Source organism: Amphibalanus amphitrite, unplaced genomic scaffold (assembly GCF_019059575.1).
Source record: "Amphibalanus amphitrite isolate SeventyFive unplaced genomic scaffold, NRLGWU_Aamphi_draft 000597F_arrow, whole genome shotgun sequence".
NCBI classification, from domain to species: domain Eukaryota; kingdom Metazoa; phylum Arthropoda; class Thecostraca; order Balanomorpha; family Balanidae; genus Amphibalanus; species Amphibalanus amphitrite.
The window spans coordinates 354,329-376,088 of record NW_024882091.1 but is presented as its reverse complement, the minus strand read 5'-3'; the positions used below and the strand labels follow the sequence as shown (position 1 = coordinate 376,088).

Genomic DNA, 21,760 nt, shown 5'->3' with positions numbered 1-21,760 from the left:
GTCTGTGGTGCCCCTGGCAGGTCTGTGGCGCCCCTGGCAGACCTGTGTTGACTGATGCCCCTGCTAGGTCGCTGGTGCCCCTCACAGACCTGTGGTGCCCCTGGGCCTTGACAAGCCTGAGATGCCTGGCTATGACAGGCTCGTGGTGCCCCTGATAGACCAGTGGTGCCCCTGCTAGGCCGCTGGTGCCCCTCACAGGCCTGCGGTGCCCCTGGAAGGACTGTGGTGCCCCTGCCCCTAGGGGTGCTCATGGGCCCAACAGGCCCGTTGTGCCCCTGACAGGCCTGTAGTGTCCTTGCTAGGCCTGTGGTGCCCCTGCTTCCTGGCGGGCCTGTGGCGCCCCTACAAGGCCATAGGTGCCCCTGACAGGTTTGTGGTGTCCCTGGAAGGACTTTGGTGCCCCTGACAAGCCTGAAGTGTCAAGGACAGACCCTTTAGACGCCAGTGTCAAGTTCGTCGGACTGACAACGATTTGCTTACCTGATAACGTTCCTGGTAAGTAGTCACTACTCAGCGTCCACAACATATACATATACACATAGCGCATTCATATAGGTATACTTGCTTACAATTGGTAAATGTGGTTGTGGCTAAGAGTTAAGATACTGACTAAAAATAAAAAATAAAAATAAAAAACTGAAAATGGGAGCACCACCAAAATGAAGTGGACGAAATCCGCTGAGTTTTTAATTTTGGGTATAGGTAGGGGCACCACTTCGATTCATGACCCTCCCCTTGGAGTTTTCCTGGATCCGCCCCTGGATGCGGTACGATCAGGCCGGTACCCTTCTTCTCGGATGAGCGGTAGTTTGTCATCGGAATAAAAGGTTTTCCCCGCTACTGACGGTCTACCGTGTCGCCTGCCACAGGCCCGGCCACAAGTATGACCCTCCAACTCCATATACCAACAACGGGCGTACGCAGCAACCACAGCTGGCATCGCTGAATTAACGAATTAACCGAATCTGGCGTGTTCTCACCTGACCTTACCTGACCAGTGACTATTGACCTCTTTTTCTAGACCTGTCACCCGGTCGGTTTGCTCCAACCTATGGACAACTGAATTGTTGACCCCACCTGACATGACTTGACCTGACCTGACCTGACCGGTGACCTCTATTCCCAGGCTCGCCGCCGGGGCGGACGGTCCTCCACCATGGACAACCGGGACGCGGTGATAGCGCTGCAGAGCCGGCGTATCGCCGAGCTGTGTGGACAGCTGGAGACGGTCACCGGCGAGCGTGACATGCTGCATTTGGAGCTGCAGCAGCTGCGGTGTCAGCTGGAGCTGCGCGAGCTCACTGCGCACACCAGGTTAGTCGGCTGGGCCGGGGGCGGCCGTCGGGGCAGCGTCGGGCGGCGCTGGGTCACCTGTGGATAATATTGTAGTGGCCTTGCTTTGATGAGGAGTGATTGAAGTAAAGTGGATTAATGCTACAGCCTGCTCGTTATATCGCGGTCTGACTTAGGGGCAAAAGCTGCGTAAAATGCGTTTTGTTTGCGCATTCCATCAGCTGTTGAAACGTTGGTCTGTTCGTTGGGCCAACATCCCGACCTAACAGCTATCGGCTTATTAGTATGAGCTGTTGATTTATGAGAACCACTCAGGATACTCCATAGCGGCCTAACAACACAATTATCGGTACGTTACTGCGATTACGCTAATAACCGTGGAGGATAAGCGCCGGGTAGCACTCCATCACGATAGCTACAGCCATTAGGAGAACCACTTGTGGAAAAGGATGGCGCCTGTGGGACGGGTTTGCGGAGGTTCTATGTCTCTTCATCCATTTGTCATTCATACACTCGTCTTTTTCTTGATCCTGTTATCGTTACCTTGCGTGATGAAGCCCTCGCGACCCTCGGCTGTGGGCTGGCTGCCGGCTGCCATTACCGCTGGGCGCGGCTCCAGCCAGGTGAGTGACCTCACTGCCCCCCGGGGTACCGACGCCGGTTTGTGGACTCAACTGAGTGGCCCGAGTGGCTGCGCGGCTCTCGCTGATGGAACTCGATGACAGCCTCTGACGTCATTCATGTCTCGGATCGTTGAACGGTTTCTGGAGTCTGGAGTTGTGACGTACGAAAATATTTGATTTACTTTTTTAAAGAGTCGGAGTCGGGGAGAAATGCTGTTTACATGGCCTCAGGGTGAGGCTCGTTTATGCGTTTATATAACTTTATGAATGAATGAAGCCTTTTCCTGGCGCTGTTTCCCGTGTCTGTCACTTGTTTTTCCCCTGGCTCCAATGCTCGAGGCTCATTTGCGGTCCTCTGGGACGGGAGCCCGCTGCCCTCCATGTCAGAGGTGCCAGTTTCCATGTACCCGGTCCCTGTACCTGCTGGTGTAAAACACGTCACGGAAGCATCCGCTAACGAACTTCCGCCGCTGACAAAAACACGCCGCACCCCGGCCTAATAGAGCGCCGGGCCGGCCCGACCGCGCGCCGATCACCAATTATCGCTAATTGCGGCCGTCTGCGAGCATCAGTTATGGACCAGCCGGCACGCGCCTCCGTCCGCGGTGTGAGGTGTGTAACAGAGTCGCGTCGTGACGACCTCTGACCCGACGGACGGCGCCACTTGACCTCTGACCGCGGCGGTCGGCAGACGCGCTCGTGTGCAGCGTTATGTGCATCTACTGCGGAGAGGCCGGCGGGCGTCCCCCGCGGCCGACCCTGGCAGACCTCTGTTGACCCCGCTGACCTCGCTGACCTGCTGATCGCTCCGCTCCCCATCGCGGCCTCTTGCCGATCCGCAGGCGGTCTTGCGTTACTCTCGCAACCAATGCCAGAGCCGCAGACTCTCTGTCCTTGTGGGGCCGTGGCGGCGCCCCGTCGAGCTGTCCTCACAACTCAGTACCGCTGGGCCGCCGGCGTCCGCCCTACGTCAGGAGCGCCACTGCAGGCGGCAGCCGAGGTGTGACCGTGAGCGACGGCTCTGCCCCGCTCTGTCCTCACTGCTCTGCCCACGGGAGAGAGAACAGAGGGCGGAGACAGAGCGGAGGAGCAGAACAGGGCGCGGAGACGGAGCGGAGCTGAGGCTCGTGACAGGAACGGCAGCGGCTCTTGAGAGGTTCGGCACCGCCCCCACGGCCGTCACTTCGCCAGCCCTGTCGGCTATATTGTCCCCGTCAGTCGCGGCCGAGTGGGACCGCCCCAGCCGCACTGCAGACGGATGCCGCCCCGCCCTGTTCCTCTCGACCCTGTGTCGAACCGGATGGTGTCACGGTCACCATCCCGCCCCTTCAGCCTGCTATGACGTAGGCTGCTGTAGAGCGACGACCGACGAGTGGAACGACGAGTCACTGGCACCAAATGGTCGCCTGATTGTGACGGGGCAGAGCGCTGTGTCAAGTGCGGACTCTGTTTTGGAACGTCCGGTCTTTGCCCTTGTGCTGTAGCCCGGGGCTGCTGCTGCTGCTGTGTGTGACGTTAGGCTGTCGAAGCAACTGAGGATGGCAGGAGACAGGCCTGGAGGAATATGAGCGCAAACGGAGCGGGCTGGACTAGCTGACTAGGCCATTTCCCTCTCCTATCCTCTCTCTGTACTCTGCCCTCTCACACTCTCCCCTTTCCGCGTCTGCCCATCTATCTATCCATCCAGTTCTAAAGTCGCCGGCGCCGCGCCGGTGCGGCGTGCACCCCTGCCGCGCCGCGCTGATGGCTCGTTTCGGAGCAGCCTTACGTGGCACGTGGCTGGCACGAGCCGCGGCGGGCGTGCACCCACGCTCGGGCCCCTCGCCCGGCCGGCGCCCGGTGCAGGTTCATCAGAGCAGGCCGGGCCGCGTATTCGCCAATAGTATTACACGAATCGGCCCACCAACTAGCGACATCTCTAGTGCGACGTCATAGCCATCCGACGTGACAATCATGCATTGAGGCCAGATTTGAGTTGAGACTTCTTTTAATTGTATATGGCAATTCAATTAACTGTGTCGTCGTAGCCGAGTGGTTAGAGTCTCGGTGTGATGAGCGAAAGGTCTATGGATCGATCCCTGCTTTAGCGGTTCTTTTCTAAGAAGTTGGTTTTAGACACGCATTTTTGGCCCCTAGGCCCTAAGTTCGCACGCCAATATCGTACGCCCAATAAATCTATGACAAGTATTCATCTGATTAAGGAATAAGTTGCCAAAGAACTGCAGTTGCAGTCTGTACCTGAAATACCAATTGTGTTACGGTACTGTCGATACTGTCGATCCCCTGGTGGCAGAAATGAAGTTATAGTTAAGGCATAGCTCCTATAGATGACGCCTTTGACGGCTGGAAACAACTGATAATCTCGTCCCCTGATTACGCTAACAGCTATGCCCAACTTTTTTGTGCATGGTGATTCTTACATGAAAACTATCTAATTGCATGCTAACCAGCGTGCGATTTTTAGCTTAGTTTTCGCTACTTTTAGGTACTTTACCTTGCCAAGTGCCACCTACTTTCAAAAGGTCAGCGCCACCCCCGTCATATCCAGCAGGAGCTGCGTGCTCGGTGCTATCACCCATTGGCAGTGAGAAATATTGATCAATGGTCATCGCCCAGCACCATTTGTCTTTCCATTGGCTACGTTCGCATAGTATGCACTATGCATTAGTGATGTCAATTGTCAATCACAGAAAATCAGAACACCGATACCAAACCAAATTCAAACAAAAACCATTGGAAAATACCGAAACCGAACCAATCGGTTGGACTGCAAATATTTCTCTTAGGTATGCAACATATTCATTTGAAGAATGCTTACCTCTGATTTCTTAGGTGCACGCCGTTGCAAATGTATAAAAAAAAACGCACAATGACAGATAACACGAAAATCGATGTCGCCGAGTGGATTCGAACCACCTACCTCCATATCACCATTCCGATACTCTAACCACTGCGCCACGCCGGCAACAAGTACGGTGAAGTTTAAATGTCGTTAAGTTAAAACTTAGCTTCAATAGACTCCACCAAGGGCGAGGACCGAACGTATGACGCCACGCTGACGTCACTCAAGAGGCACGCTATTGGTCGGGCCGATTCGTGTAATACTATTGGCGAATACGCGGCCGGGCCGGTTGGCCGTGCCGATGCCTGCCGGATGCGAGCACTGAGCTCGTTCAGGCGCTGAGTGCTCAGCAACGGCTCAGGTTATGGCGATGGCGCCTCCTTACGCCGCTCTGGCGGCTGAATATAGCGCTACCTGATGGTGTATTAAGCTGCTGATTATCCGCCGATGGCTCTGATTATCGAACTGTGTGAGCCGTGAGGTCCAACCAGGCCCACGTAAGTGCTAAATTTATCGCGAAAAACGCGAAACCAATCGGCGAGGGGTGGTGGAAGATGACACGGAGTGACGGTTTGAGGAGGGAGGAGTGATTGCCGGATTGGCAGACGCCTGAGGACATAGCCTGGGGCGGGTGCGTGAATGACTGCTCGTGACGACGCGCGGACGGCGCTGGTCCTGCCGCGAGGTCCGGCGCGACACTCGGACGGCCGTGCAGACGGCGATAACGCGGGGACGGTGACCGGCCGGCCGGCGGCGGGCGCCTGTCGCCTGTCGGAGGCGACTGTAAACAGGCGCTCGGAGGCGGCTGGTGTCGCGCCAGACACCATTGATCACTGGCCGAGCGACCAGCTCCGCCCCCGCCCCGGGGAGGAGCAAACATCACACACAGTGACCAGCGTAAGATATTAGACCGCAACGCCTCGTTAATCAAAACCCGAGCGGCGTAGGCACTAATGGTCAAGTATAACTCAGCATTGCTGTGACCTTGCGTGTGACTTCATATCCTCGGTATGCGCATCGCCAACTAATTTCGCCCTGCCATGTCCTGAGGGCAGCCATAATGCCAAGCTATCGTGACGTCACTGTGACTCTTTACTGAGTCGCCCGAGGTCAGTGGGGTCACGAGGTGACGCACGGCGCCCACCGGCCTGGCGCCGGTTCTGTCAAACTCTGACAAATGTCCAGGATACGGGCCGCGTGCTTTGCATTCGTTCCTGCTCCAGCTCGCTTGTCTTTCCTCCCGTCCACCCGTCGGTCCACAAGTCTGTCCGTCGGTCAGTTTCTCTGTCCTCTGTCCGTTCGTCTGTGCGCTGCGCACCGACATTCCTGTGGCGGCTGTCATCATCAGTGTCGGCCCATCACAAACGACCCGCCGTCATCGCCGGCTCGTCGGTCAAGTGGCCGACCTTGAAGGGCACGCACCCGGCGCCGATTAATTAATCTCGTCCGGCTGCGATAGATGTGCCTGCGGCGTGCGGCGAACCCCCGCCCCCGCCCCAGCGCGGACGGACGGGCCGCCCACGGGTGCCGAAAGCTAGTTGGCACCAACTGGAACCGTTTCCGGCTGAGAGTTCATACCGGAGGTGGCGAGTGAAGACAACAAAATCACTCCGTGTAATGGTTGTCCCGTGACCGCCCGTTCGGCTGAAACTGAGGGTGAGGTCAGAGCGTCTGAAGTGCCGCACGCTGTTACCGATCCTCTTCTGTGTATATCCTGGTCAGTGACTCGGCTCCCTCGCGGGACACGCTTATCACGCCGGCCGGGCGGCCATGCGCCAACTGCGGCCGGTTGTATTCAAGCATTAACGGGACGTTGAATCGTGATTAGCGGGCCGACGTGACACGACGCGACACCGAGCCAGTGGGGTCCAGGGAAGGGGGAGGGGGAGGGGGGGGGCGATAACGAGAAGGGTGGAGAAGAACAAACAGAACCGCGGCGGCCCCGCCGTGGTCGGCCGATAACACGCGCAGTGTGAGCCGAGCCGCGGTGTACAAGGGGTGCGCGGAGTGTTTCTCGCGCGGCGCGCGCGACGAATGCGATATAAGTGCTCGGTTTGGTGTACGGAATAACAGGACAACATCAACGGAGCGACAGGAGACGGACGCATGATGGCAGGTGGGCGCAGCGATAGGCTGCGGGGGGGGGGAAGGATCTAGGTAGAACGGCCACGAGGAGACGGGATAGGGGGGGGGACCGTTCGACGGGCGCTATAGTAGTGGGCGTGACGGAGAGGGGCGGGTACCTAGCTGACCACGACACCGTGCGCCTAGAGAGGCCAGCATCTGTGGTCCCCGTCGTGTCATGGCCACGGCCGACGGGTGTGACCTGATCCGTATATGCCGTGTGCACAGGAGGACCTGGTAACTGTGGTCCCCGTCGTGTCATGGCCACGGCCGACGGGTGTGACCTGATCCGTACATGCCGTGTGAACAGGATGACCTGGCAACTGTGGTCCCCGTCGTGTCATGGCCACGGCCGACGGGTGTGACCTGATCCGTACATGCCGTGTGAACAGGATGACCTGGCAACTGTGGTCCCCGTCGTGTCATGGCCACGGCCGACGGGTGCGACCTGATCCGTACATGCCGTGTGAACAGGATGACCTGGTAACTGTGGTCCCCGTCGTGTCATGGCCACGGCCGACGGGTGTGACCTGATCCGTATATGCCGTGTGCACAGGAGGACCTGGCAACTGTGGTCCCCGTCGTGTCATGGCCACGGCCGACGGGTGTGACCTGATCCGTATATGCCGTGTGAACAGGATGACCTGGCAACTGTGGTCCCCGTCGTGTCATGGCCACGGCCGACGGGTGTGACCTGATCCGTACATGCCGTGTGAACAGGATGACCTGGCAACTGTGGTCCCCGTCGTGTCATGGCCACGGCCGACGGGTGTGACCTGATCCGTACATGCCGTGTGAACAGGATGACCTGGCAACTGTGGTCCCCGTCGTGTCATGGCCACGGCCGACGGGTGTGACCTGATCCGTACATGCCGTGTGAACAGGATGACCTGGCAACTGTGGTCCCCGTCGTGTCATGGCCACGGCCGACGGGTGTGACCTGATCCGTATATGCCGTGTGCACAGGAGGACCGGGCAACTGTGGTCCCCGTCGTGTCATGGCCACGGCCGACGGGTGTGACCTGATCCGTACATGCCGTATGCACAGGAGGACCTGGCACTCTGTGGTCCCCGTCGTGTCATGGCCACGGCCGACGGGTGTGACTTGATCCGTACATGCCGTGTGAACAGGATGACCTGGCAATGTGGTCCCCGTCGTGTCATGGCCACGGCCGACGGGTGTGACCTGATCCGTACATGCCGTGTGAACAGGATGACCTGGCAACTGTGGTCCCCGTCGTGTCATGGCCACGGCCGACGGGTGTGACCTGATCCGTACATGCCGTGTGAACAGGATGACCTGGCAACTGTGGTCCCCGTCGTGTCATGGCCACGGCCGACGGGTGTGACCTGATCCGTACATGCCGTGTGAACAGGATGACCTGGCCACTGTGGTCCCCGTCGTGCCGTGGCCACGGCCGACGGGTGTGACCTGATCCGTATATGCCGTGTGCACAGGAGGACCTGGCAACTGTGGTCCCCGTCGTGTCATGGCCACGGCCGACGGGTGTGACCTGATCCGTACATGCCGTGTGAACAGGATGACCTGGCAACTGTGGTCCCCGTCGGGTCATGGCCACGGCCGACGGGTGTGACCTGATCCGTACATGCCGTGTGAACAGGATGACCTGGCAACTGTGGTCCCCGTCGTGTCATGGCCACGGCCGACGGGTGTGACCTGATCCGTATATGCCGTGTGCACAGGAGGACCTGGCACTCTGTGGTCCCCGTCGTGTCATGGCCACGGCCGACGGGTGTGACCTGATCCGTATATGCCGTGTGCACAGGAGGACCTGGCAACTGTGGTCCCCGTCGGGCCATGGCCACGGCCGACGGGTGTGACCTGATCCGTACATGCCGTGTGAACAGGATGACCTGGCAACTGTGGTCCCCGTCGTGTCATGGCCACGGCCGACGGGTGAGACCTGATCAGTACATGCCGTGTGCACAGGAGGACCTGGCAACTGTGGTCCCCGTCGAGCCATATCTGGCCCGACGACGGGTATGACCTGACACGTGACGTAACTCGCGAGTTCTACCCGGCAGGTAATGGTGCGAACTGATCCAGAACAGGCGGGCACGTATAGGAGAGGGGCGGGTATCTAATGGCCTCCATCGGGGCGCGGCGGCATTGGGTGAGACGGCAATTTAGTGGTGTCAATCGTAGCTTGAATCTGTGGATTTCCGATTTTGTCCAATGTCCAATCCGGAATTCGGTTGGACAATGACGCAGGTTTGGGCAACTTTGGACAATCATTGCTACACCTCAGCATTTCTATAAAGCAATCGTGGTTAACACTGATTGGCGAATAGAAAGATCAGCCTTTGAGATGATTAACACATTAAAGCTGCTAAAAATACATAAAAAAAGATAACAGTGTTAAGTGTAAACTATTGCGTAGGTTTCGGACATCTTTGGACAAATGGCTAGCTTAAACATTTTGGACGGAAATCGGCGTAAGCATTGGAATTGGACGGACATTGGACATACATTTTCTGCAACTAACACCACTAGACGGCATACGCCGAGGTGATAAAGACGAGGCGCCGTCAGCGAGGTGTTGTCGCGGCTGAGCAAATATTGGAGCTTACGACCGGTCGGGACGATAGCGGAGGGTGGGAGAGCAGAGAGGGAGAGTTTGAGGGCACGCAGCTGCGCGCTAAGACAAACAGGTCGGCCGTGCCGAGGCCCAGGGAGGGGAGATGGGGCGTTGGGAGCGGTCTCCAGCGGCGGCTGGGTTCTGGGGAGGGGCCGGTCATAACGGAGGGTGGGGGTGGGGGGGGGGGGGGAGGGAGATACACTTGGCTGGACATGTGCATCGGGTAGATCGAAATAGTCAGTGTCACTCTGCGGTGCAGTGATGGATTCCAGACTGGGTGTGTGCGCAGAATAGACCGTCCCAGTCAGTGTCACGCAGCCGTGCAGAGATGCATTGTATGTCGGCTAGCCGGGTGCCCCGGGCGCCCCGATTTCGGCTGGCTTTGAGCGCTAGGCGGATTGATATGGTGAGTGTCACGCTGACGTGCCGCGGTGGTTCCCGGCTGGCTGTGTCGACTGCGGTCTTTCCACAGGGCACGTATCAGCAAGAAGGCTCATGCTAGACCGTTTCCAACGCTAAGTCGGAATGTAACTGCACAACTGCAGGTCGTCACTGTCCCGTCGCGGCGGCGGCCGCCGCTTGTGATACTGATGGGTCGGGCTTTCGAATGAGCCTGATCCGTACACCTATCATATCCCTCGTCCGTGTGCGGCGTTCTGTTGCGTCTAGCGTGTGGGGAAGGGGTCAGTTGGACCCCCCCCCCCCCTCCCCCTGCCGTCCGGCTCCTGATTGGGCTGGAATGCCCAGGTCATCAGACCAGTTCGGTCGCCAATGGGACGTCATTAAGCTCCGCCAAAGCGAGCCTCAAGGACGTCACCCCAAACGGCCGACTCGTCTCGTCTCGTCTCGGCCGGCGCCGGCTCTCCCCCAGCAAGGCAGTGAACGCGACGGTTAGTGTATGTAGGTTGGACCACCGGCTGGAATGACTGGATCCGGTTATACTCTGACCACGTGGTGTGGGCGTCACATTTCTGTTGGCTTAGACCCGGCGTCGGCAAGGCGGTCTAGATGACATTAACAGGGTCAACATGTCGCCAACTGGTCGGTGCGTGTGCATGTCATCGCGGCCTCGGTATGGTATCGATATATACCTGGCGCAATAGCGGCGCCTGCCAGACATGCCAAGTTCAACGCGTATAGCCCAGCAGAAACGCAGCGCGGCAAACTCGCTGACTAGTGCTCGCGTCAAACGCGAAAGCCGGACATGAGGGGAATCTGTGGACCCAGTGGTGCTATTTGCTTACGGCCTGGGCGGCCGTCGCGGTGATAAAAGCTACACCGCCGACAAACCGACGAACAAGGGAGGGACAATGGCCTGGGACGGACGGAGAGGAGGGGAGGGGAGGAAAGAGGAGAGGAGAGGAGAGGAGAGGAGAGAGAGAGAGAGAGAGAGAGAGAGAGAGAGAGAGAGAGAGAGAGAGAGAGGTTGGAGGGCGGAAGAGAGAGAGAGAGGAGGGAGAGGAAGAGAGAGAGAGAGAGAGAGAGAGAGAGAGAGAGAGAGAGAGAGAGAGAGAGAGAGAGAGAGAGAGAGAGAGAGAGAGAGAGAGAGAGAGAGAGAGAGAGAGAGAGAGAGAGAGAGAGAGAGAGAGAAGGGGGGGGGGGTGCGGCGACATGGATAAGGGAACGTGCGGCCGAGCGGGCGGACGCGCGGAAAGACGACCTCGAGTGACTCATAACGCACACCGCGGCGCCGGCGCGACGGGCCGGTCAGGCAAGTGCAAACAGCAGATAGCCCGGCACGGCAGGCTGTGGTACTGCGATCCTAGGCGTGACTTCGGGGGCGTATTCATAATTAGACTCGTGCATGATCCTACGCCGTCGACAGTGCAGAAGGGTGGAAGCCAAGCGACAGGCTGTGGACAATGGTCGATGCCAGAGAAACTGTCGTTGGGCGGTTCCGGCACGGGGCTGACATTGGATACCGCGGTGCGGCGCGGGGCCGTTTCGCGAAAAACAATCAGTCCGCCGAACGGCGCCGTGCTGGGGTGACGGCAGCCATTCGGCGAGAGGTCGCGGACGGTACGACACGGGGACCGTTCCATGCTCTGCACCGCTGCCGAACATGATAGTGAACCCGTTGAGTGCGCGCGATAAACCTAATGGCGAAGTGCGGCTCATTTTAGATCTATCACAGTCGAGAGATGTCGGGGTCAACGCCGGGTTAGACCCAGACGAGTTTCGTGTGACGTACACATCATTCGACGAGGCCGTGCGGTCGATTCTCCTAGCTGGAGGCGCCGGGACCTTGCTGTTCAAGACCGATGTTAAAAATGCATTCAAACTTATACCTGTCCGGCCCGGCCAGTGGGCGCTACTGGGGTTCTGTTGGGACGGTTTACTATACTACCAGGTTTGTCTGCCATTGAGGCTAGAAGCAGTCCATGGGTTTTCAATGATTTTGCCACATGCTTGCGCCTATGTGTTCCAGGATCAGACATCGGACGTGTATATACGCAATTATTTAGATGACTTCTTCGGGGTAGGGCGCGGAGTATCGGACAGTGCCGACGTAGCGTATGTGAGACTGCGAGACATTTGTGCGGAAGTGGGCGTGCCGCTGGCCGAGCGGAAACGCGCCCCGCCATCAACACGGATGGAGCTTCTCGGGTTGTGATAGACACAGAAACACCCTAGACACCCTAGCGTTGCCAGACGCCAAGCTAGTGGGCACCCAGGAGTTACTAAAGACACTGCTCGGGCGACAGAAATGCACACAGCGGGAACTGCTGTCGGTGGTGGGACGCCTCGTGCACGCCAGCAAGTACGTCCCGCCGGGGAGGGCGTTCACTAGACGCCTGCTAGATGCGGCGCACTCTGTTAGCGGACCGAACCGCCGGGTGCGGATCACGGCCGATGTACGGGCGGTTTTACGGTGGTGGGCCACTTTTTGCCGATGTGGTACGGCATTCCCCCCCCCCCCCGCCACCGGGCGAGTACGACCACTGTATTGTGATGAACACGGACAGCTCACGTCGGGGGATGGGGGCGTGGCACGGAGACGAATGGTGGATGATGGAGTGGCCCCGCGAGCGGCAGTGTGACGCCGCGCCATCCATGACGTGGCTGGAGCTCATCCCCGTCATGGTGGCATGTTTGGTGTGGGGAGAGAGATGGGGCGGGCACCGCGTGCTGATCCGGTCCGATAACATGGGGGTGGTGGGGGTCTGGGGGAGGGGATGGTCGGGGTCGCCACTGATTATAGCGCTGCTGCGTCAGCCCCTGTTCTGGACGGCGTTCCATGAGTTCGCTGTATCCGTCGAGTACGTGGCAACGAAAGAGAACGGCGCGGCCGACGCGCTCAGTCGGCACGACTTGGCGCGGTTTCCGGCGGCTGCGGCCACAGGCGGCCCAGTGTCCGGTCCGGCCCCCATCGTGTGTGGCGGAGTACCTACAGGACCCGAGCCGTGGAACCCACGTGCTGACAGGTACCGCCTGTGAACCCTGTGAACGGGACACGCGCGCATAATCTAGTATGAATACACATACCCTTGGTTCCTTTGGGCCCACTTGGCTCGTATCGCCTGTGTGTTATACAGAGGAGAGTGTAGGCTCGGCTGCCGCCGACCAGTGATCGGTTACAGAAGCTGCGCGATGAGAATTATCACGTGGAGCGCGTCTGGCGGAAGCTGCGATGTGCGCCTGTTGTGAGTGTTCGACCATGGTGCGCTGCCAGCGACCGTAGCGCTTTGGCGGCGACTGTGGCGCACTGCCGATGACTATGGCGCGCTGGTGGCGACCGTGGCGTGGGGCTATCTCCCAGCGCCTTATTTGGCAAAGAGCCTCCCCGGCGGCTGTGCAGTAAGGCTGTCGACTCCTCCCTTGCTGCCGCCGTTGCCGCGATTGCCGTTGCTCCTAGTCCTGCGGGGGAGGAGATAGACCGGTGCACCGAGCCGCCGCCCTCTCATTAGCACGGGCGTGCCGCGATACGCCGTCTTCTGCCTGATACGGCGGCCAATGCTGACCATCATTGAGTGCAGATGAAGAACGGGGGAGTCTTGACACACGCCCACCGCACACAAGGCGGCCATTGACCTGCCCGGCCACCCGTGCTGAGAACGAGGCGTGAGTCGCTGGCACTAAGAGTTGTCTGTGATTTACGGTGACTTTATGACCGTCGGTATATCTGACGCTGTTTTATGCGACGGCTGTGTCCGATCTGCTTAGACGCGTCGGGAATGTGCGGTCGCGAAAGTCGTCTGTGCTGACGTATTTGTAGCGATGGTGTGGGGAAAGATGTGGCGAGGTTTGTGTCTGGCAGAGAACGTCTGGCGCGGCCGCAAGAATGAGTTGGGTGACAGAGACGACGCGAAATGGGCTAGATTGGTTCTAGTGGAGAAGAGGCTTGAAGTAGATGTTGCAGAAAAGAATGAGAGCTTGGAGCTCAAGCGAGAGCCTACGCTTATTTCACGCTCACGCGTATTTCAGACGATTTTATAATTTATCATCATATAAGAAAGTGTGTGGTGATCAGTCGTTTCGATCGTGATAAGACCAGGGTGGTGTCGACAGTCGGACTGGGCTGATTGGAAAAACAACAACGGTGACCCCACCGATAGGATAGCCAGTTTTCACTGTCGACCTGACAGCTACTGAGACGGATCGGTCCGATCCCAATCACACGGCTGTGTCGGAGATGTCATCGAATAACCCGGCAGCCATCTGTGGCGACATTACAACTTGAACTAGCCCGTAACCCGGCACGGAAGTTTCTGAGCTCGTATCGAAAGGTCGGGTCCCGATGGACCGAACTTTAACCCACTGCACAGATGTCTCACCAGTTACCCTTCAGTCAGCGGCCATGCTCCCAGGCCACCGCCCAGGGCCGGAGAGAAACAACAGGGTGGGCGGACTGCGGAGGCCCGGTTAGCTGATGCGGGGTCACGTCCGACTGTTATCGGGTACACAAGGTGATGGAAGTGGGGTCACCAAGATGATAAGAGTGGATGCCGCAGCACGCTGCAGCATGCATGCTTCATGGCTTATTGGACAAAACTGAGAGAAATTAGAAGTCAAGAAGACAAACCAGATTGGACCGTCTTTTTGTTAGTTACTAACTTCAGCTCGCGTGGGCGCTGCTATGTTGCCCCAAGTGCCTTGTGAAGGTTACCCTGTTTTACTGTCCAAGTGCCTTCTGAAGGTCGTTGTCTGCGCCTGCAGCTGCCGGTCCAAAGGGCGTTGTTAGTGTCTCAGTCTGCCCCCGGCGGACCAGGTGTGTCCGGCAGGGGCGGACACGAGAGGCAGCTGCACCTCCCGAGATCAGTGTCCGATCACCCGACGATCGATCAGATGATGGCGACTGCCGACGGACTGACGGATGTGACTGGAAAGTAATGCCTGGAGGCCGAGATTGAAGACTGACGACTGACGACCGCGTGTGGCCGCCTCCGAGGACGGACTGACGAATGACGTGTTGACGCCCGGAAAACGATGCCGCGCTGCAGTGCCGAGCAGCGTGCTGACGACAGGTCGACTGTCGACGCCCCCGCCCCCGCCTGTCGGCCGGCTCCGTTCGCCCGGCTGTTTATGGAGGCGCGGCGCCCATTGCAGCGGACTGATTGGCACGGAGCGCTAATGAGGGCCCGGCGGCGGGCCGCCAATGTCCCTGCGTCTGGCGACCGACTCCGGCCCGGGTCTGGTTATCCGGGGAGCCTGGCGAGGGTCTGTGTGACGGCTGGGAGTGGCTGGTGACGTCGATCGCTCCTGAGGATATTGGACGACAGGCGGCGGGAACGCCAGCGAATGGCCTCCACCCATTCAGTGCCTGCCCAGTGCCCAGGGCATTGGGTACGGCATTTTTCCGATTGGTTCGTAGGTTAGTTGACTGACGAGTGGCGCAGCGGACCCAGTTTCCGGTTCTGGGCGCCGGTACTGCCAAAAAGATTTACGTCGCTGGCTTTGTAATGCTGCGTCCGCTGTGACAGGCCAACTGTTAGGCGGGTTATGGAAGGACATAGGTGACCTCCTACGGTGACCCGCAGGTCGCGATGGATCACCGCTGACCCTGTAGGTCGCTGTAGCACCCCTTCTCCCGTCTACCGCGGTGTGTGGTAGTGTGAACAATACACCACCCCCCGCGGGTAGACCCACCACACCGGCCATTGTTACTGCCGGGCTGTGCGACGTGGCACGCACCTCAGCGGGGCGCCGGAACGGAACTAAAGCTGCGCCGAATGGTCTGCACTCTGCGGGTAGTCTGAGTCAACGAGTCAGCGAGTCGGCGAATCAACGATTGCTGAGGTGTCTTCAGTCTGGCGCTATTAGGCACATTAGTCGAAAGTGGTGTCCGAGCAATGATAACGCTTTATCTGTTTTGAAGGCCCTTAATCACATCTGATTCAGAGTTGGGATAAAGGTTCGGATTGTGTCTGTTTGAGTAAGATTTAGGGCAACTTTATTAAGCCTATTTCTCTGTCGGTCGTACTCAAGTCATAGCCACACGCAATACATTCGTCATCGTTGACAAATTAATCGCAATTGATCCGTCGCTGGTTCATTAGCTAGCCAATTAGTGGACGCCTGTCTGATCTACAGGTTTTGCACCGATCCACAGCCGTAATTCAGCGGCGACGAGCTATGAATTGCACGCTCCGACAGCCCGGGTCTATTGTGTCCCTCGGTGCCGTGGCGCTGTCCGTTCTGTCGACGCCGATACGACGGGTCGATGGCTTTGGCGTCTTCACCGCCGGGCCGGGCCGACGCTGTCGTTATGAGTGCCGCGGTATATGGATTGCCGAGTATCGACTGGGCGGGGCTGCCGCCCGACCGTCGCCGTCCGACGAACTGTTGGAGGGGTGGCGGTCCTAACGCTGGGGCTGAACTGGAAAGGGGAGGAGGGAGGGCCGCCCGGGACCAGATGTGGAGGTTTGGAGCGAGGTGGGGAGGTGATTTTAGAGAATGGCACGGCGCCTGCGGCGGTCCCGGTCGGCCGTTTGTTCAGTCTCAGGTGTGCGGGCAGAACGACTGCGTTTTCCATAGTGCCGCTTTGTCACCTGGTGGCTTTCTCGCACTCTGCGGTGGCTCAGTAAGCTGCCGTACCTTACCGCTCCCTGCCGGTCCTGTGGGAGCTGTCTATTGTTCGTTTGGTCTGTGACCATTCGGCTGTAAAGGTCACAGGATCAACGGAAACGGCGGGTCAGGCTTCGTCCAGAGGCGTTTCTCCGCCCCCTCCCTAACTCGTTCCAGTTTTTAACCATAGTGCTGTGCACTGCGTATACGACACTTTTTTGTGCCTTCACTAACCAGATGTAGCTGATTTATGTAACCTCTGCGGACTTTGACGCGTCTCTGCTGACGGACTATGTGCGCCGCCGAGTGAATTGTTTTAACTCCAAACATCGTCATTGTTTGGTCAGAGACCGGCTCTGGTTTTGATGAGGTCAGAGAAACGTCTTTGTCTCTCTTTAGGGCATGTTTATTGATTACATAGACTAACATTCTACCTTTTAGCTTTCTTTTAGTCCTTTCTTTGGTTCGCGAAGCTTTTTGTTGTGGCTTAAAGGGACTATCCCACCTTTAACATGGGGTTTGAGTTGAGATAGCCAAGTTTGCAGCGAGGTTCAGAAACCACTATCTATCTAGGTTGCAACCCCCGCGGCCACTTGGTGTTGAAGAAATTCGCTCCCTTCATTTGAAAATGGGCCTTGTGCAAGGCCCTATCTTCAACATGGAGCGACCGTTAGTGTGACGTCACCTCGTTTAGTCATTCTGATTTAAATGGGTTTGTTCGTTGAAAAATCGCTTAAAACTTGGTCTGAACTTTGTTGTGGTGCCTACAGAGTAAAAAGAATCAGCTTTATGACAGTAATGTGGCCTGGGGAAGGAGGTAATTTTGGGCTGTGACGTCACATATTTGAAAGTTTGTGTTTGGAACATGGGAAGCCTAAGATGTTTAATGGAAAATAAATGCCAGAACCGTGTTCCTGGTCATCCAATCTATAAAGTCGGGCACAATTTAACTGGTTTTAACAACATTTTAGAAGGTGGGATAGTCCCTTTAACGCCATACTGCATGCTATAAGAAAAGACGTTGGCCGTTGCATTAAGGACCTCTTTTTTGTTTACATTTCATTCGTTGTAAAAGCGTTGAAATTCAAAAGTTAAAACAGATCAAAAAAGCACGCCATGTGTCGTTCGCCCAGACATGTTAAACATTAGAAAGTGCTTTTGATTGATCGAGTAGGTGTACTTCAGTTGGTTGACCTTTCGATGGAAGCTGTTGAGTGGACATTAGCAGATAGAGAGTGGTCGAGAATAGCTTTGGATGGCCTCCAAGCCATTATCGCCGCCGCCGCCGCGCCTTCGCGTGGCAGGTATGCGCGTTGCGGAGCGGGTTTCGTCACACGTTGCGCCAGCGCATTCAGCCGCGGTATTTTTACTAGTCACGGGTGTTGATTATTTTGGTAAGGCTCGGACTGATATCGTCACGTCTCTGAGTTTCAGTCACAATCCTTTGTTGTTTCAGTTATCCAATGGTTTACATATATGAGGCTACTTAATTATTTTTGCCAAATTCATAATCAATGTATATTTCACATTGGATTTATTATGCCAGAAAACCTGAGGCGCCTGGTATTATTTGTAGGCATCGTAATTCGTAATGCGATGGTACCATAACACATGTTTCCGGATAAAATGATCATTTTTGCGCTTTGTGAAAAAAACTTTTAGGCATTCCATCGTCATATATACGGTAAATTTATGGATCCGGAAATCTCTAGCATAGCTCTGGGAGTCTTCTGTGGATGATTCAGCTCGGTAAATTCGGCAGCTAGGCTCGAAGCACAGCTGCCTCGCGGGGACATGTGACGATGTGGCTACCAGCCGGGCGTCGTCATGACTCAGACCCCTGGCTGGGTCAGAAACGGCCGGCAGGGTCGGCGGCCGACCCGCGCTCTTGTGGCCCTCTGATTTACGGCCGTGGGAGCGGAGCCAGACGGGGGAGAGGATCCTTAGGAGGGGATGGGAGTGGAATCATCAGGAGTCAGACGGAAGGGGAGGGTTCCTCAGGGTACTCAGGAGCCTGACGGGGTGAGAGAGGATCCTAAAAATTGGACGGGAAAGATCCTCAGGAGCGAGTTAAATACAATACCAGACCTGGATGAAAGGATCATCTGGACCCGTACTGGGGTAGGGCGGGTGGATCCTCGTGAGCCGTTCTCTGGGAGGGAGTAAGACGTGCCTCAGCTGGCGATGGTGCTGGCGGAAGAGAGGATGATGATCTTCACTGCACAGGGGTCGCCGTGGAGGCGGGAGCAGCAACCCAAGTAGCTCCAGCATCTTTGATGGTCTCTAGTAGAGCACTTCACGGATAGGCTTTTTAGGATCCGGCCCGGCCCATATCCGGCAAGTCATATCCAGATCCGCCCATTATCCGCCTTTCTTTGAATATCAGAATCCGGCCCACCCATGGCCCGTATTGCAGCCAAACTTCCAAAAAATCCGTTTCACCAATAACTGGTTTCACCCAAAACTGGACTAACAAATTCAATCTAAGGGACCAGACAGCCATACAAGTCTTGTGACAAGTGAGTGTCATAAAATGATGCCTATTATTTTAATCAAACCTCCGCTGCCGCTTAGCACAGGCCGGGGGGATCCAGGGCGTCGCAAGTCCATCTACGACACGTCGCAAGTTACGACACATGTCCCGTCGCAAGTTGTGTCGTAGCGAAAAAGGAGGGATGTTGAGGAAAGAGGGGTTTGTCGGAGGATACGACAGAACGTAGCTGCGACAAGGTTTAAATACCCGCTTTACTCGAGAATTTAAAAGGCTACACGATCAGCTGATCCCGTAGTAAGCGTCAGTAAGGTCGAAAACTCTATCAAGCATAAAGGAACATTCGCCCTTCTGGTTTGCGAGCTTATGAGACAGCCAGTTCAAGCATGTTCTCTGATTCTGAAGCTTTGTCTCAACTGGGTGACTTGTGGTTGCTAACGCTCACGTGAGTTGCGATGAATTTTGGGATCGATGACAGGAGATTCGTGGCGCTATAGGGCATCTAGAAGCGATGCTTTAGAAGAAATGAGTTAAGAGAGTATGAGGTCACAGAGAGTTAGTAGAGTTGGAGATTGAGGTCACAATTGGAAGTTACAGAGGTCATCTGGGACACTTCAGGTCACGGAGGTCAACTTCGGGTCATCACAGAGCTCAATTGGAGACCACGGAAGTAATCTGAGACACGTCAGGTCACAGAAGGCAGCTTGGGGGCACGTCAGGTTACAGAGGTCAACTCGGGGTCATCACAGAGCTCAACTGGGGGTCATCTGGGACACGCCAGGTCACAGAGGTCAGCTTGAGGTCATCAAAGAGCTCAATTGGAGGTCACGGAGGTCATCTGGGACACGTCAAGTCACAGAGGGCAAATTGGGGTCATCACAGAGCTCAATTGAAGGTCATGGCGGTTATCTGGGGAACATCAGGTCAGATAGGTCAGCTTGGAGTCGTCAGAGGGGTCACTTAGAGGTTACAGAGGTCATATGGGACACGTCAGGTCACAGAGGTCAACTTGAGGTCATCACAGAGCTCAATTGGAGGTCACGGAGGTCATCTGGGACACGTCAGGTTACAGAGGTCAACTTGGGGTCATCACAGAGCTCAATTGGAGGTCATCTGGGACACGTCAGGTCACAGAGGTCACCTTGGGGTCACCACAGAGCTCTATTGGAGATCACGCAGGTCATCTGTGACACGTCAGGCTACAGAGGTCAACTTGGGGTCATCACAGAGCTCAATTGGAGGTCATCTGGGACACATCAGGTCACAGAGGTCAGCTTGGAGTCATCAGAGAGCTCAATTGGAGGTCACGGAGGTCATCTGGGACACTTCAGGTAACAGAGGTCAACTTGGGGTCATCACAGAGCTCTATTGGAGGTCATTGGGGCCATCAAGGGACACGTTAGGTCACAGTGGTCAACTTGGGGTCATCACAGAGCTCTATTGGAGGTCACGGAGGTCATCTGGGACACGTCAGGTTACAGAGGTCAACTTGGGGTCATCACAAAGCTCAATTGGAGGTCATCTGGGACACGTCAGGTCACAGAGGTCAACTTGGGGTCATCACAGAGATCAATTCGAGGTCATGGGGGTCATCTGGGACACATCGTTTTTAGAATTTGGAGAATCTTTTGGGGGATGCCCCTCGCAACGTCCAAGACCGCCTTTCTGGATTCGCCAGTAGTTGCTGGAATGGTATTAGGCTACTTCATAACCCTGAATACCCCAATAAATGTGAATATAACATATTATGCACCATGTTCAACACTCTCGCTGGCGCGGATTGAGGCCTCATAGACGAACCGTTGGTTCTTGCTTTATAACTCGCGTTAGCGGCAACGGATTGCAACGAAATTTTCAGGATCTCAAGTTTCAACAATTTTCCACGTACCATGCAAATTTCGTGACCATGACCCCAATGACCTGTGACCTGTGACCTCTCCCTCAAGGCTATATCAACTTGCGACACAACTTACGACTGCTATTTCAAATTCGTAAGTTGTGTCGTAAATCAGGCACTTTGCGATAGACTTTACTTCTTAAGTAACGCTACTCATCAATTGATCCCTCCAAAAACGACTTACTACACAACTTGCGACACGTCGCAGCTGCGACGAGGCTTACGACGCTCTGGATCCCCCCAGCCTAGGTTAATTTTTAGCTTCAATGTTGAATGTTAAAATTTTGATCCGTTTTGATCCGGGTTCAACCTTCAATTCCCAAATCCGGCCCGCCCATATCCGTTCTTTTTTAACAAATTTAGAATCCAATCCTATCCGGTCCGCGGATTTATCCGTGGATAACGGATTTATCCGGCCCATGAAGTGCTCTAGTCTCTAGGCTTTTCATCGGTAAAATATATAAGATAAATAAGCATCTTTGATAGGCGCTGTCTGTGGTCGTAACATGAACATTGAGAGGGCCGTCCCCGACTGACGCCATCCCCGCCCCGCTCCCGCCTCCAGCCTGTTCCCCCGCCCCCGTCGGGGAGAGCCTGTCGCCAGGTGGACGGCTCATAAATAAACCAGCAATCGATGCGCTCGCTCCCGGGCGGCACTGGGGTGGTTTGTTCCCCTGTCGGCCGGCCTGTGCAGGGCTGTTGATTGGAAGCCCGCGGCTATGACTGCCGCCCGGCGCGGTCGACTCCTACCGTCTCCTCCCCTTCTTCAACTCCCCACCCCTCCCCGTCGCCGAGGGTTCTTATTTTGATGGCTGTCGGGAGTCCAGCAGTCGACACCCCTCAGACGGGGAGCGATTGATTGCCGCAGGTGGGCGGGTAATGGCC

The 21,760-nt window shown here is 56.4% G+C and overlaps 1 protein-coding gene across 2 annotated transcripts in view; it reads left to right on the top strand.

Moving 5' to 3' along the window:
- Window positions 1-21,760, top strand: part of LOC122394541 (IQ motif and SEC7 domain-containing protein 1-like) — a 125,198-nt gene that overhangs the window by 27,631 nt on the left and 75,807 nt on the right. For both annotated transcript variants that reach the window (XM_043391495.1, XM_043391497.1), the window contains exon 2: window positions 1,127-1,314. In XM_043391495.1, the coding sequence (XP_043247430.1) occupies window positions 1,157-1,314 (158 nt within the window). In that variant the 5' untranslated portion in view covers window positions 1,127-1,156. The remainder of the gene's footprint in view (window positions 1-1,126; window positions 1,315-21,760) is intronic.